Source organism: Amphibalanus amphitrite, unplaced genomic scaffold (assembly GCF_019059575.1).
Source record: "Amphibalanus amphitrite isolate SeventyFive unplaced genomic scaffold, NRLGWU_Aamphi_draft 001325F_arrow, whole genome shotgun sequence".
NCBI lineage: Eukaryota > Metazoa > Arthropoda > Thecostraca > Balanomorpha > Balanidae > Amphibalanus > Amphibalanus amphitrite.
The window spans coordinates 85,183-98,643 of record NW_024882818.1 but is presented as its reverse complement, the minus strand read 5'-3'; the positions used below and the strand labels follow the sequence as shown (position 1 = coordinate 98,643).

The following is a 13,461-nucleotide window of genomic DNA, read 5'->3' as shown; positions in this document are numbered from 1 at the left end:
CCTCGGGGTCTGGTGGCCAGGTGCGGCTGCTCGTTTCGCTGCCGATCCCGTCAGCAGCGAGAGGTCATCACCGACCGACCGCAGCGAACTTATTTTGGCAGCTGCTTTATACGAGCGCAGTCGCTCCGCGCCGAACTTTGTGGCTGTTTCTTGTCATCCATTGCACAGCTGCGGCAGTGGAGGGCCGCTGACGAGCTCCTAATTCGTCTCGGAGAACTTCGGCCCACCCAATTACTCTCGAGACAAAAACGGCGCGCCGCCGAGTTGGCCGCGCCGCCAGCGCCGCAGCTGGTCTGCTGCGCGCCGCTACCGCCGCAGCTGGCTCGCTACGCGCCACCACCACCGCAGTCGGCCTGACGTGAGCGTCAACACCTATTCCCGAGACGTGCCGAGCTTGCGGTGGCCGCCCTCAGGACCTGCGTTCCCCGGGGACGGGGATGCTGCGTGCGGCGGCGCGCCGCTTTCGCCACCGGGCGGTCAGTGGGGAGTGCGTATTGACAGCCGCGCCACCGCCGCCGCCGCGCCGAAATTGAATCAGAGCGCCGCGACTGGCCAGCGGGGGTGGTGTCGTGGTAAGGGTGGAGCGGCTGAATGTGTTGTCTATAACCCCGGCCACCGAGCTGGGCTGAGTTGGCCGGCCGGGGTGGAGTATCCAACATAGCTGGGCTGGGTTGAAGTGGTCTAGCTTGAGCCAATGAGACAGTCTGCCCTGCCTGTGGGCTGAAGCCATGAGCTCTCCCACTGGATCACCCATATCGCCTGCAGCTAAGGATAACTGACAGTCGAGACAGCCCGAGAGCACTCTCTGAAGTGATCCAGATGGAGGCGTCGAGCCGGCGCGGTGAGGCGCTCAGAATAAGACAGCTGAACGGTCAGACGGAGGCAGCCTGCCGGCCGGTCGGTTATAGCTACTGAGTGTTACTAGACCGACTTCGGACTGGATGGCTGCGGAGGGGACCGTGTCCGTCAGACGGGGTGGATCTGGCAGACAGGCTCTGACCATCAGACGCAGTCTATCAGCAGACGGGGTCCGGTCAGGTGGTGACGCTGTGCCCAGCCGGCAGCCGTTTCTCGGCCGGCCCAGGTGGGAGGTCGATACCTCTCGTCCGGTTCTGATCGGCCCCACATGGCCCCTGGCGGCGGCTGGTTCATAACAGGCCCGGCAGACGGGCCGGCCGCTCAGGAGGGCTGAATTATTGAGCCGGCCGTGCCGGTAGCGCGCCGGTAAATTATGGTCTCCGCGGCGCCGCCTCTGCCGGAGATCTGCCGCCTCTGCCGGGTGGCTCCGGCTGTCAAAGCCCCTCCCCTAAACAGAAGCCGAGCTGCCCCCACAGAGCCCGCCCCAGACCCCGGTGCCGTTTTTCGTGACGCATAGGTTTCCTTTTTCCAATATAAAGTGCTGGTGTGACTTGGAAAGAAATAATTATTTCTGCACAGTTGCAGAGCTAGCTTGACATTTGTTTCGGCTGTTAAATGTCCTTGCGAAGCGTTAGTTTGGATGAAACTAATACTATTCAAGCACAAAGGCTATCCCTGCCAGCAATTTTCACCACGCTTCGAAAATAGGCCATCTCCAAACAATGCCGGCATTTATTCCACCAAACAGCAGCAAAAACTCTCCAGCTGATAGCAGCCAAATCTTGAAAGGAATCTCAGAAGAGAGAAAACCGGAGCCATCGAGAGCTTCAAAGCGACCTGCCGGGTATATGGGAAGCGGCGACTCCGGCTGTGGTTTTGAATGATCCGGCGGTGGGCGGTGGCACTGATTAACTGATTTGTGTGGTGTGTGGATGATCCGTTTGATCTGCTGAAGTTTCTATACCTGGTCGGTTGGCAAATAGAAATGCGTGGAGCCTGTTGATATCAGATCACTGTTGACACATTACGGCTCGGATTAAATGGACGAAAGGACGCAGCGAGTTAGCTGAATGGGAATATGCGGGCGGCAGTAGCGGGCTGCGACCAACTCGTAATTAACCCACCGCTTGCAAAACGGGAATGGAGAGGCGTTTTACCACCTCAGGCCTTTTGGCTAGATCAGAGAGAAGAACATTCATTTATGATTAGGTATCTTTTATTATTTCTTGTGTAAGGGATATAAAATACAAAATAACAGCGATAGCCGTTATAAATTAACTAACTACAGCAATACGGTGAGATCCAGATTAAGTGGCAGGACGATTCAACAGCGCCATGCATTACTCTGCGCCCGCCCCGGCCGCCGCGCCGCACGGTTACGGTCTGCGTGCCAGGCGGCACAGCATACCTTCAGGCGCTACTACTGCTGCCACCTAGCGGCAGGACTATAAGCTGTCATGGTCGCCCGGTGGTATTGGCTGCATCGGCACGGACGGGGAGGTAGACTGTAGCAACAAGTTAAAACTCACTTGATGCATATTAACATTTGCCTTCTGATACATAATCCATACGTAAGAATGGCTGTGCGTTTGTTACGTGATTAGATCATCGGCACGTCGAAGCCTTAAAAAGGCGGTGCCGAGGACATTCGTTGGCCTAACAGAGATACGGTTGTCTCAACATTCAGATTCAATTTTTACTACAGTAAATGTTCCGTTTCATCAGATTTTGTTCAACAATCATGAAGAGCAATGCGTTCAAACTCTTGAACCTAATCATACCTGACCTTCACCTTCCACCGACTAATTCCGTTATCTATACACAAGCCTTTCCGTGTTGGCCTTTATCATTTTGACGTTGACCTCGACTGACTAATTTGTGGCAATGCTACTTCTAACAACCACTGACATACTTGTGGCTGGTGACCTTTAACCCTATTCCTGGCGGGGGGGGGCCTCAGGAGCCCCCCCCCCCTGAGGTTTTTTGGTTATATCTCCCAAACGCGTTGAGCTAGGAAGCTCAAATTTTCTGACTTTTCCTAAAAGGCTTCTACGCAACATGTCTTAAAATTTTGAGTTGATCTGACATCAGGTCAGGTCACCAGAGGCGGTTTGGTGACGCTACCTCAGAAAAGTTTGCAATCACGTTAGAGCTAGAGTTTTTGACCGATCAATTTCTTCTCTTCAGGGTTTAGTTAAGGTACCAGTATGTGCAATTTGTAAATCTCGGAATTTTGATATCGGTGACCTAAGGTCAGGTCAATTTCGCGACCTCCCCATTATAAGTCAATGGGGGGGGAAAATCAACTCCCTGTTTTTACCACTAAAACGGGTCGGAATGGCCCCATATACCATACATGACTTCATATACGATCAACCTTCACTACCTTGAGGTCTGTTTTGCTGTTGGGCAGCTGTGAGGTCATGTGACGTCATCAAAGGTCACCAAAGGTTTTTGGCCAATAACTCCGTACAGGAACAAGATACAGACGCGTGGATGGTCTCATTGTGTTCAGCTCGTCAAGACGCATCGAATGATATACATGATGACCTCGAGGTCACGTGACCTGAGGTCAACCTTTGACCTTGACCTTTCGAGGTCAACATATACATCATTCGATGCGGATTGACGAGAGGATCACGATGATGCCCTTAGTTTGTTCCTATCTTGACTAATTCGAAAGTTATTCGAGAAAAACTCTCTCCATATCTAGTGCCGCCATTTTGACTTTTTCGACCCCTGTGACGTCACCTTTGACCTGACCTGAAAATGACCTTAGTAAAAATTGTAGATCTTGGCCGTGCGTATCCGATGCCGTTTACCGCTTGTCGCTATCTTGCTTCGTTCTCGAGATCTCAGGGGGGGGGGCCGAATCGGCCCCCCCCCCCGCCAGTTTCTTGTCCCGGCGGAGCCCGCCAGGAATAGGGTTAAATATCAAGCAACTCATTTGTCATTTCGTGACCTCTGTCTAGCCTGAGATAATGTCGACACCCGTTCACCTCAACATGTCACCTGTGCTGCGCGACCCGCAACCTTTGACCCCTGTCGACTGACCTCAGGTCAGGTCAGTCAACTCCCCAGGAGGTGACTGACCTGTGACCCCGGTTGGTGACTGAGCTGTGACCTCAGCGCACTGACCTGTGACCTCAGCTCACTGACCTGTGACCCCGCGAAGTGACGGCCGCCTGTCCACCGGCCGTATCCTCCCGTACCCAGCAGGGCGACTCGCGGGTCCGGTCCTGGCTGCCCGGGTCGCTGCATTTGAGCGACACCGGCGCGCCAACGGTGGTCTGCACCGTCCGGAATCCGGTGTTCTCCACTCCGGACAGCTCGTCTGATAAAAACAGACAACAGAAACAGAGGTTAACAGAGGGTAACTGCGTGAGGTCGGAGGGGAGGGGCGGAACAATGAGGCAGTGGAGATCATGGACTTTTCGGTCATTCAGGTACAAATGCTATGAAAAACAACAGCAATAGCAAGTCGTCGGATTTAATGCAACGAACCGCTGAATGTCCAATCACTATTCTGGTCTCATACTGCTTACTCCATGCTCTTAAGAAGATGTCAGCTTCGCGGTCAACTATTGTCCCAACCACCACGCATTGTTGAAATTGAAACGTCAAACTCGACCCTGTAATGCACTTCGTGAATTTGTGGGCAGCGCCAGCTCAGGCCAGCCTTGTGAAGCCGTAACGCCTGGTGAGCCACTCAGCAGCGGTAGTGCACTCGGGACCAATTGGAGTTATGTGCGTCTAATGCCAGCCGGCGCCGCGGGGCTCCACTGGCTGGACCGAAACCCCTGCACCCGAGTGTTTTACTCAGCGAGATATATTGGAAGTTACGGGCCAGGCTGTATAAAGCCGCCTACCTACTCAGCATATCAGTTTGAGAGCAAAATGGGTATATTTTGCTTTGGTAAAGTGCCTCACTGAGGACGGTACAGGCATCTCTGAGACTCAGTCTCGACAGTTCACTCTCGCAAATGTTCGTCGTGCAGCACCACCCACACTGCCCCTCCCCTTAAATCGCTATTACTGCGCCACTATCGCTGCAACCGCGCCACTATCGTCTCAGTCGCGCCACTATCGTCGGCAGGCCGTCGATGTGCGCCGGCCGCAAATCACGGCTGAGCTCGATCCGGCGGTGAAGGAAAGGGCCACAAATTAGACGGTGTGCCGATGTTAGTCGATACTGCCCGCGATACGCCGAGTGGCGCATGTCGGAAAAACGGTGCCTCACAGCCCGCACTGTGTCTGTGAGAGCGTGGAGTGAGTGAGTGAGTGAGTGTGTTTGGGGCGGCTGTCAGTGCGTCAGGTATAGTCTGTGTATCCCTGTGACCGTGTGTATGTCTGTGTGTATTTGCCTGAGCGTGTATGCGTCTGAGTCTGTGTCGCGCTGGGCGGGGCACTATCGACCCGCTCTATTCTTTTGAGTCTTGCATTGCAACCGCGACCTTGAGTTGCAGACGCTACACAAACATAAAACTACCGGGTCGGCTCGACCTAGCGACATGCAGTCGGCAGTAATTTAGCGGCGTGTTACGCGGACAATAGTCGTCCGCCCGCAGCAAAATGGGATGAATGATTTAATGACAGAGCAATAAATCGACCATCAACAGTCAACACCGTATTTGGAATCTTCGGTGAAATAAATGGGTGGGGGTGGGGGGGGGGGAGTATTGCAAACTCGTTACGCCAAGTTTGTAATGCATGTGCATTGTGCAATGTGCATGAACCGTAAGACGGGACTTTTTGTAAGGCTGGGAACTTTTGATACACCATGCTGCGATCACCTAAATCAATATGATGGAAAAACTGTCAACTAGTTTGTCATTCAGCGCGAATGCGTGTGTGGTTGAGCGGTTGGCAATAAAGACAATTTCTAAAAGCTCTCTTTGAGAGTTTTGGTCTTAAATAGGTAAAAAGAACCGAAAAAAACGCACTTTTTGATTTGCCTGAACAAAATGAACAATTGACCGTGCATGTTTTTGTCCCGGTCGAGCCATCGGTAGTTGTTTTTTTCAGTTAATGTGAGCTATTTCCGCACCCATCAGCCCACATCAGCGCCGCCGTTTCGGCCGAGCAAAACGCTGCCCGGGCGCGGCTGATCAATTATGGAAATAAGTGAGCCGCCCGCTGCACTCTGGGCAATTTCAGTCAGAACTTATGGTCGTCACACAGTATTTGTCCCGCCAAAATGGACAGACGACCTTAGGTACAAACAAAATAAATGTGCCGAGTCGGTTAAGAGAGGCACACTTAATGTCCTGGTTTAAAGGGACCCTCCCACCTTCAAAAAAGTTAATGAATTGGCATGAAAGTGATGTCGCTCGGTTCAGAAAGAGCAAAAACGAATATCTACCGAATTTCATCGAAAAATATTCACCGGTTTTCAAGATATTAGACTTTTACTTTTGTTTACTTTTTGGGATCTCCGCTGTTCCTAGCGACTTTATTTGAAAGTGCGGCATTTGTTGCGCGCAAAGCAGCATATACCACCGCGTGCTACAAAACGTTTTAGTCAAACATTTAAAGGGACCCTCCCACCTTCAAAAAAGTTAATGAATTGGCATGAAAGTGATGTCGCTCGGTTCAGAAAGAGCAAAAACGAATATCTACCAAATTTAACCGAAAAATATTCACCGGTTTTCAAGATATTAGACTTTTACTTTTGTTTACTTCTTGGGATCTCCGCTGTTCCTAGCGACTTTATTTGAAAGTGCGGCATTTGTTGCGCGTTAAGCAGCATATACCACCGCGTGCTACAAAACGTTTTAGTCAAACATTTAAAAATCGTTAGATATCTGCGCTGACGTCACACATTCAGAGGGGTATTCCTATGCATTAGCCCTTCTGAATCAAAATGCTGCAATTTTGAAATTCAATATTTCCGATTTAAGGCATTTCTCGATGCTGTGAGTGCCGAAACCGGTAATTGTGAGCCAGGGACCCCATTTTGGCTACCTCAACTCAAATCTAATGTTAAGGTGGGAGGGTCCCTTTAACGGACGTTCGAAAGCCTGATGACGTCATCAGATTCCCGTAATGGTTAAGAGATAGGGACCACGCTGGTCCCACCCTGCAAGTAAAGGGAAGAAATTTCTTGAACACCATAAAGCTGCGGGGGTTGCGATCAGGATAAATGGTGGTTTCTGAGCCTGGCCGCAAACTTGGCTATCTCAACTCAAAACTAATGTTAAGGTGGGAGGGTCCCTTTAAAAGGCACGCCAAAAACATACGGTACTGATCATTTTGGACGTATTGGCACCGATTAATTTGAATGCAGTTTGGATGGAGCGTTACAGCGTGATCCAGTTAAACATTGCATCCGACCTTAAATGTGTATTTTATTTTGTTTTATTTTTTATGTTAGCTCAATTAGAACGAAGCCGTAAGACCTGCGTCTGAAGTTCCTGGACCTACCTCTGACGTTCAGGTAGTAGCTGTCGGTCCTATCACTGAAGATCATGTTCAGTAAGTGTTGGACCTACCTCTGACGTTCAGGTAGAAGCTGTAGAAGGTGACGTAGTTGCCCAGGTTGTTGGACCTACCTCTGACGTTCAGGTAGAAGCTGTAGGAGGTGACGTTGTTGCCCAGGTGGTTGGCCGTGCACTGGTACCACCCCGCGTCCTCCATGGTGATCGGGTTGAAGAGGATGGTGCCGTTCTTCACCGGCACGCGGGGCGGCGAGTTGTCTGTCCGCAAAGTGGGAGAAGTCGTCAGTTTCCGACATCGGAGTGAAACACAGTAGCAAGGCTTTTTAGTTGTGCAGTACGCCATTTGATTTAGGTAATGTTGCTCACCTACCATTGTACTCATGTACAATATATGTTTTCTTTCAAAATATGTATGCCATCTCTACGCATCATGTCACCACGATGCATAATAAAGCTATCCCTCTCTGAGTCATAAGTTCAAAGTTACACCCCAGAAACCTGACAGGCAACACACACCGATTGGCGGAACTAACAAAGACCCGCCCTGTCGAGACATGTGGCCCCAACTAGTGGAACAAACGACCATAATTGGCACCGGCGGCTGTATCGCCGCGAACACGCCTCAGTGCACTGGGCACCGGCTGACGCATCGGGTCAACTGGACTGGAAAGGACATCCCCAGACCAACTAGATCAGATGCAATCGCACGCCAAGCATTGAGGTCAAACACAATTCCTGATTCAGGAGTTTACTGAGAACGGTTGCAGCCATGGAGCGTCTCGATGGTGCCTATAAATGACTTGGTGGATCATATTCAGAGCCTGAATCCATATTCAGAGCCAGAGTAGTCTGGCGTTGTGAGTAAGAGGTCCATATTCTGCTCCGGGTCTCACCTTTCACCCAGCGCGGTGGCACCGGCGGGTTGGACTCTGCCAGACAGGTGAGGTTGACCCTCATCCCGCGCAGGATTGGGTTTCCGAACGCCGGTGTTCGGATCACGGTGAAATTAGGCGGGTCTGAAACAGCACAGAACACAGTCAACAACGATAGAAACTTTGTCTGAAGATGGTAATTCAAGGCGATACAACATGTTATTGATTGCTGCAACGTTCATGGTAAACGTTGCTAGATCACCCGTCGTGGAATGAAAGTGACACACCATTTGACACAACAATCATTGAATGAAAATAGATTTGTTGCCAGGCCCAACGAACCATTTCAAGGTCCGAGCACTAACAATCCCACGAGAAAGTCCCGCGCCGACCGCTGCCGCTGGGACCACGGTCCACTCGACCGTTTTAGATGACATCCACGCCGACTGACAAGACCCCGTCCCCGTTCGAAATGTGATTGGTCTGCCATGTATGACGGCCATGTGTGTGGGCTCGAACGGGGCGCCGCCGGACCGATGTGTCCTCCATCAGCCTAATGGAAGGGAGACACGGCTGGTGGGGCGTGACAGGGTCGTGTTCCGAATACCAGCGCCCAGGCTGGGCTGTCTAGCGCCCGCCGGCCCAGTGGACCGCTAACCCAGTGGCAGAGATAGTGAAATCCCGCCGGAGCTCTCACAGGCCAGGCTTTGATCTTTTTTCGATAAACATAATCGCAGGCCAGGCGGTTTCTAGAATCCGCTCAAATCGTCGTGGGGATATGGTGAATTGCTTGGGTAAGCATATGAGTTTCTTTGTGACACTGTCACAGTGCCGTAAAAACGTTTTCTTATGAATGCAGTAATGCTTATTCAAATTATTCTTCATTTTCAACAAAGATATTCGGCCATACAAGTCAATTTTGCGACGACAAACCTCTACTTTATAACTTTGACAAAACCACTGTGGCGACTCAAATCGCTCGTCCTCATCAAACAGCAATAGATTGGCAAAGTTGTCCGCTGAGTGCCGTCAGATGTGCATTGGTCCGCTCCAAATACAGCGGCGTCTCTCTCTTGGCGCCGCTGACAGCCGGTCATTGGGTGTAATCACGGCCATTCTTCAAGTTCAGCGGCAAAGTTCACGCCGACGGGCGAGCTCTCGGAGACGGAAACTCACCGAACCGTCAGCCAGTCGCCGGCGAGGCGGCCGCCCCGCCCCGGTACTTGCAGTGTGTAGCAACGAGTCTGCATTCCGCAGTCACCGGAACGGGCTCATAACAAAGTTGGGTCGACGGATTGTGAGAAGTTGAGCCGTTGGCTGATCCGGAGTCATTTGAATGACGGCAACAAGTCAGGTCAAGGTTAGGACTAGAGTTGACCTGATTCAGAAAGGCGGGCGGCTATTATGTTATTTTGTTTTATACAGTAAAGCAGGGGTAAAATAAAACTACATAAGGTGGTTCGGTGCATTACTTCTTATAATCTGACAAGCCACTGGTCTGAATTGGGTAGCTTCACCGTCTAAGTACTAGCTTACTGCAAGTGAATCAGCGAGCCACACCCCCGAGCAAGGCCACGGCGCCATCACGTTTCCAGACCGTCTGCGCCCTCTCCCCCCCCCCCCCCCGCTTCATCTGCGTCCATCAGAGACAGCAGCTGCACTTGGTGTCCGGGCGCCGCGGTCGTCCTTCACGCCCTCCTCCCTCCCCTCCCCCACTCTATCCGCAGCCGGCAGACGCAGACACAACACTGCTCCCTCCGCCGCGTGCGCTGATCCCTCTTCCAGTGAGGCGGTGGTCCAAACTCGTGGCTGCGAGCAGCGAAGGAGCCTATATTTAGCGGCGGGGCGCAAAGAAAAATGGAACGGCGTTTGGGACAGCATAAAATGTGATGAGGGCCGAGGATGTTGTTAACAGGCAGATATGGCGGAGGTTTTATTCTGAGCTGAACAGTTCATAGTGCTGTGGAATGGTTTACGGCAAGTGGTAGGGGTGCAATAACAGTTTGGCCGAGTCGGTTCGATAGGTCGTGGCGATAATATCGTTCGCGTTTGTCTCCGGTTGAATTGTCTCATGTCCGACTGTCAGAGACTTTACGCTCAGCAATGGTTCAGTTGTTATCAGCGACAAGTCGCAGACGGCACTGATATCGTGTCGTTCTGCTACACTGAAAACAAATCGACACAGTGAGGGCATGTTCTGTACTGGTAACACATCAGTCATGTGTTAATCGCACCCAAAACACAATAAGGCTGTGTATTTTCACGCTTGGCGGGACCTTCGACACGTTTGATAACACAGAAAACAAAATAATGACACACTTTTCTCGTGCCAAGCACGCTGGACGAATGTAATGCATCAGTGTATCGAAATCATGTGTTGTCGGATATGGTAGACGTGTACCCTTACACAAATATTCCGTGCCATACACCAGTCAGCGACCTCTGAACCTTAACTTCAGATGGGGATAACAGAGGGCGTTTTTCGAGCACCGACTTTGATGCTGCGTTTTTGTAAAAATTTGTCAAAGTGTTTTGAGAAAGATCAAAATGCACAATACAGCCGAGGGAGTCGATACATGATAAATTGTCTGAAGCAATATGCGCTGATTACATCAAGTGCAAGCTGAAGCATAGCTAATTAACGTCTGCTTGGAGGAAGAAACTCCTCGGTCTATATAGGATATATTTGAAAAATCGGTGGCCGAAAATTTATCCCGGCTGTCTGGACAACTGAATTGTGCAGTAGTCCTCAAATTTGGGGCATCGTCACTTGGTGCTCTGATTGAGCCGTCCACGTGACGCGTTCACCCTTCGGCTCTGGAATGGTCGACCGGGCGCAACTCCAGCTCGTGTATGGGTCGGCGGCCTCGTATGGGTCGGCCGGCCGCGTGCTCAGCCCTGACCGCGCTCTGACCGTATGGGTCGGCCGGCCGGGTGCTCAGCCCTGACCGCACCCATGCGCCCGATTCCACTCGGGACCCGGCTTTGGCAATCAGCCTGTTCAGCCAAAGCCAAAGTCCCTTCAACTGCGCCGCGCGCCAAATTTTGGGTACCTGTAGGGAATTGATTGAAGTTTATTGTGACAAAGTTTCAAAAAAATCGGGTGGAAAATTTTTTGAAATATCGAGGTGTTAGTGATGTCATGATTTCTGAGTTTTCGACCAAAAACGGTATGTTCAAAAAATCATATAAAATCACAGAATAGACATACAGACATGCCGTAAACGCCATTAGACTGCCAATACCATGAACAATCAAATGACTATCTTCGATTATTGATTATCGTTACGCATTTTCCAAAATCGTGAACTGAATCTTGGCAATTTCTCGTGACTACTTCAGGAGTCAGGACCATGATACATGCATTTCTTAAATTGAACTTTTTTAGCCAAACACGTACACATATGAAAAAATGAATGTCACCATCTTGTTCTACGCCCCAAATTACCCTTAAAACATGTGCCACAGGCTACGAATATCAGTTTTGATTTTCGGGGATATGTGCCTGCCCGTTTGACCTATGCTTGACTGACCCCTACATGGAGCTGACACTCTTGTAGGCCTTATATGATGGATTGTGCACCGTTTTGACAGAGTTTATGACGAGAGGCGGCCATTGCGAAGTCCTGAAGTCCATGCTACTGAAAGCCCGATTTCAGGTGTTTGACCTGACCTTGACCCGACCTGTGACCTTAAAATTCAACTTTAAAGTACTCATCTGAAGCGTCTCGTCGCGTTCTTTCGTTTGCCGCCTCGTGCGTTTCGCTGCGCCTATCGGTTCTCGAGTTATCGGCTGGGGGCGTTTAACGCCCCCCCCCCCCCACCAGCAAACGGTGGGTGGCGAAATACCCCAGCAACTGCCGGGTTAAGATCAGAGGGCTCACGCAGTCTCCGGCACAGTCTTACGTTGGTCCTGATCGAGATTACTTTGCGTCCTGATGGTCCCGCGCAGATTCCCTCATATTTCGATGTCGGGACCCCATGAGCCGGTGTGGGTCCTGGGGCTGGCAGAGACTGATGAAGTCCTCAGGGCTCAGGGCCAGTCTTTTCAGCATGAGGACTAGGCAGGTTGAGTGGGCCCAAATAGAGCCGTTGCGAAGCCCCGCAGGAGTAGCGCGCGACCCTCAGATGCCAATTTTGAAAGCTCGGAACCTGTGGGGGGTCTCCAGAGGTCGGTGTACCTACTCTCTCCCGCCGCCACAGAACTAGGTATGTTACCTATATGGGTAAATGTCATAGTCTGAAAATGCTCTCTGGGTTTCACATGCTTGTTCAAAGCAAGAGGTATATGTACTTTTCCGAATTGTTTTATAGTGGTAAGGTCATGAATCCGCGTGCCTGACCTTCCAGTATACCTATGCTACACCGATCCGTCGTCATGGTGCAGTGGGCCGACCGGTGGAAGCACCGTGGGACGGGAAATGGAACTGGTGATTTTGCCTTAAATTGAGCTTAAAAATTTCACGCAAGAATCAGATGGCTGAAGCATAAGTAATGCCAACTGCGCGGCACCTCGTGGACGTAAAAAAATTAGCCGATCACCCCCCCCCCCCTCCCCCCTCCCGGTGACGGATAAATGTTATGTCCCGCGAGTGTGACTTTGGCCCCCCCTTTTGCTAGCGGCTGCGACCGCCAGTGCAGGCCTATGATTCCAGGATATTTTAGAATCCAGTCCTACATGTGTGTGTTTCCGTGTCCGATTGGATAAAGGTCAAGGCTTCTCTTTGATGATGCTCATGTTCATAAATGAAATTACCTACTTTCTTCCGTTGAAAGGTAGTCTAGCTTGAGTATCGCCAACACTTCAAGCAGTAGTAGACGGAACAGGACTTTGCATCCATTGATGAGCTGCTTTTATCCCATGGCTTCTCTGGCAGCCTTAGAACTTGACCCGTTAGGTTACGTCGCTCTAAACTTCAATCGCCGGGTTCATGGCCTTTACCCACGACAGACGATACGTCCGATACTCTATAAGGTCAGCATCAGCTTCTGGTGGTGCTCTTTTTTCAGAGACTGACATGGTTTTTGAAACATATGGTTGAAAATGCATTTTAAAATGAATTTTCTATCGAAAATGCTCAGCTCTCACGGTCTTCAGTGGCAGTATTTAGACAGCAGACAATCCAGACATCTGAAGACAGTTCAGACAGTCCAGCCACCCAGATAGGGTTTCTGCTCCAGCCGCCCCCAGCCGCCCTCCCAGCTAACTCCGGGGGCGGCTCGGGGCCCTGCGGTCGTCCGCCGCCGGAGATGGCTCCTGGAAGTATGGTTTACGAGCGCCTCCTCCCGGGGCC

General features: G+C 51.1%; 1 protein-coding gene across 1 annotated transcript in view; it reads right to left on the bottom strand.

The window, feature by feature from the left end:
* LOC122372171 (kin of IRRE-like protein 3) overlaps positions 1-13,461 on the bottom strand; it is a 45,979-nt gene that overhangs the window by 7,659 nt on the left and 24,859 nt on the right. The window contains exons 4-6 of the mRNA XM_043349065.1: positions 8,189-8,311; positions 7,410-7,553; positions 4,018-4,192 (exon numbers count right to left, since the gene is read on the bottom strand). Of these exons, the coding sequence (XP_043205000.1) occupies positions 4,018-4,192; positions 7,410-7,553; positions 8,189-8,311 (442 nt within the window). The remainder of the gene's footprint in view (positions 1-4,017; positions 4,193-7,409; positions 7,554-8,188; positions 8,312-13,461) is intronic.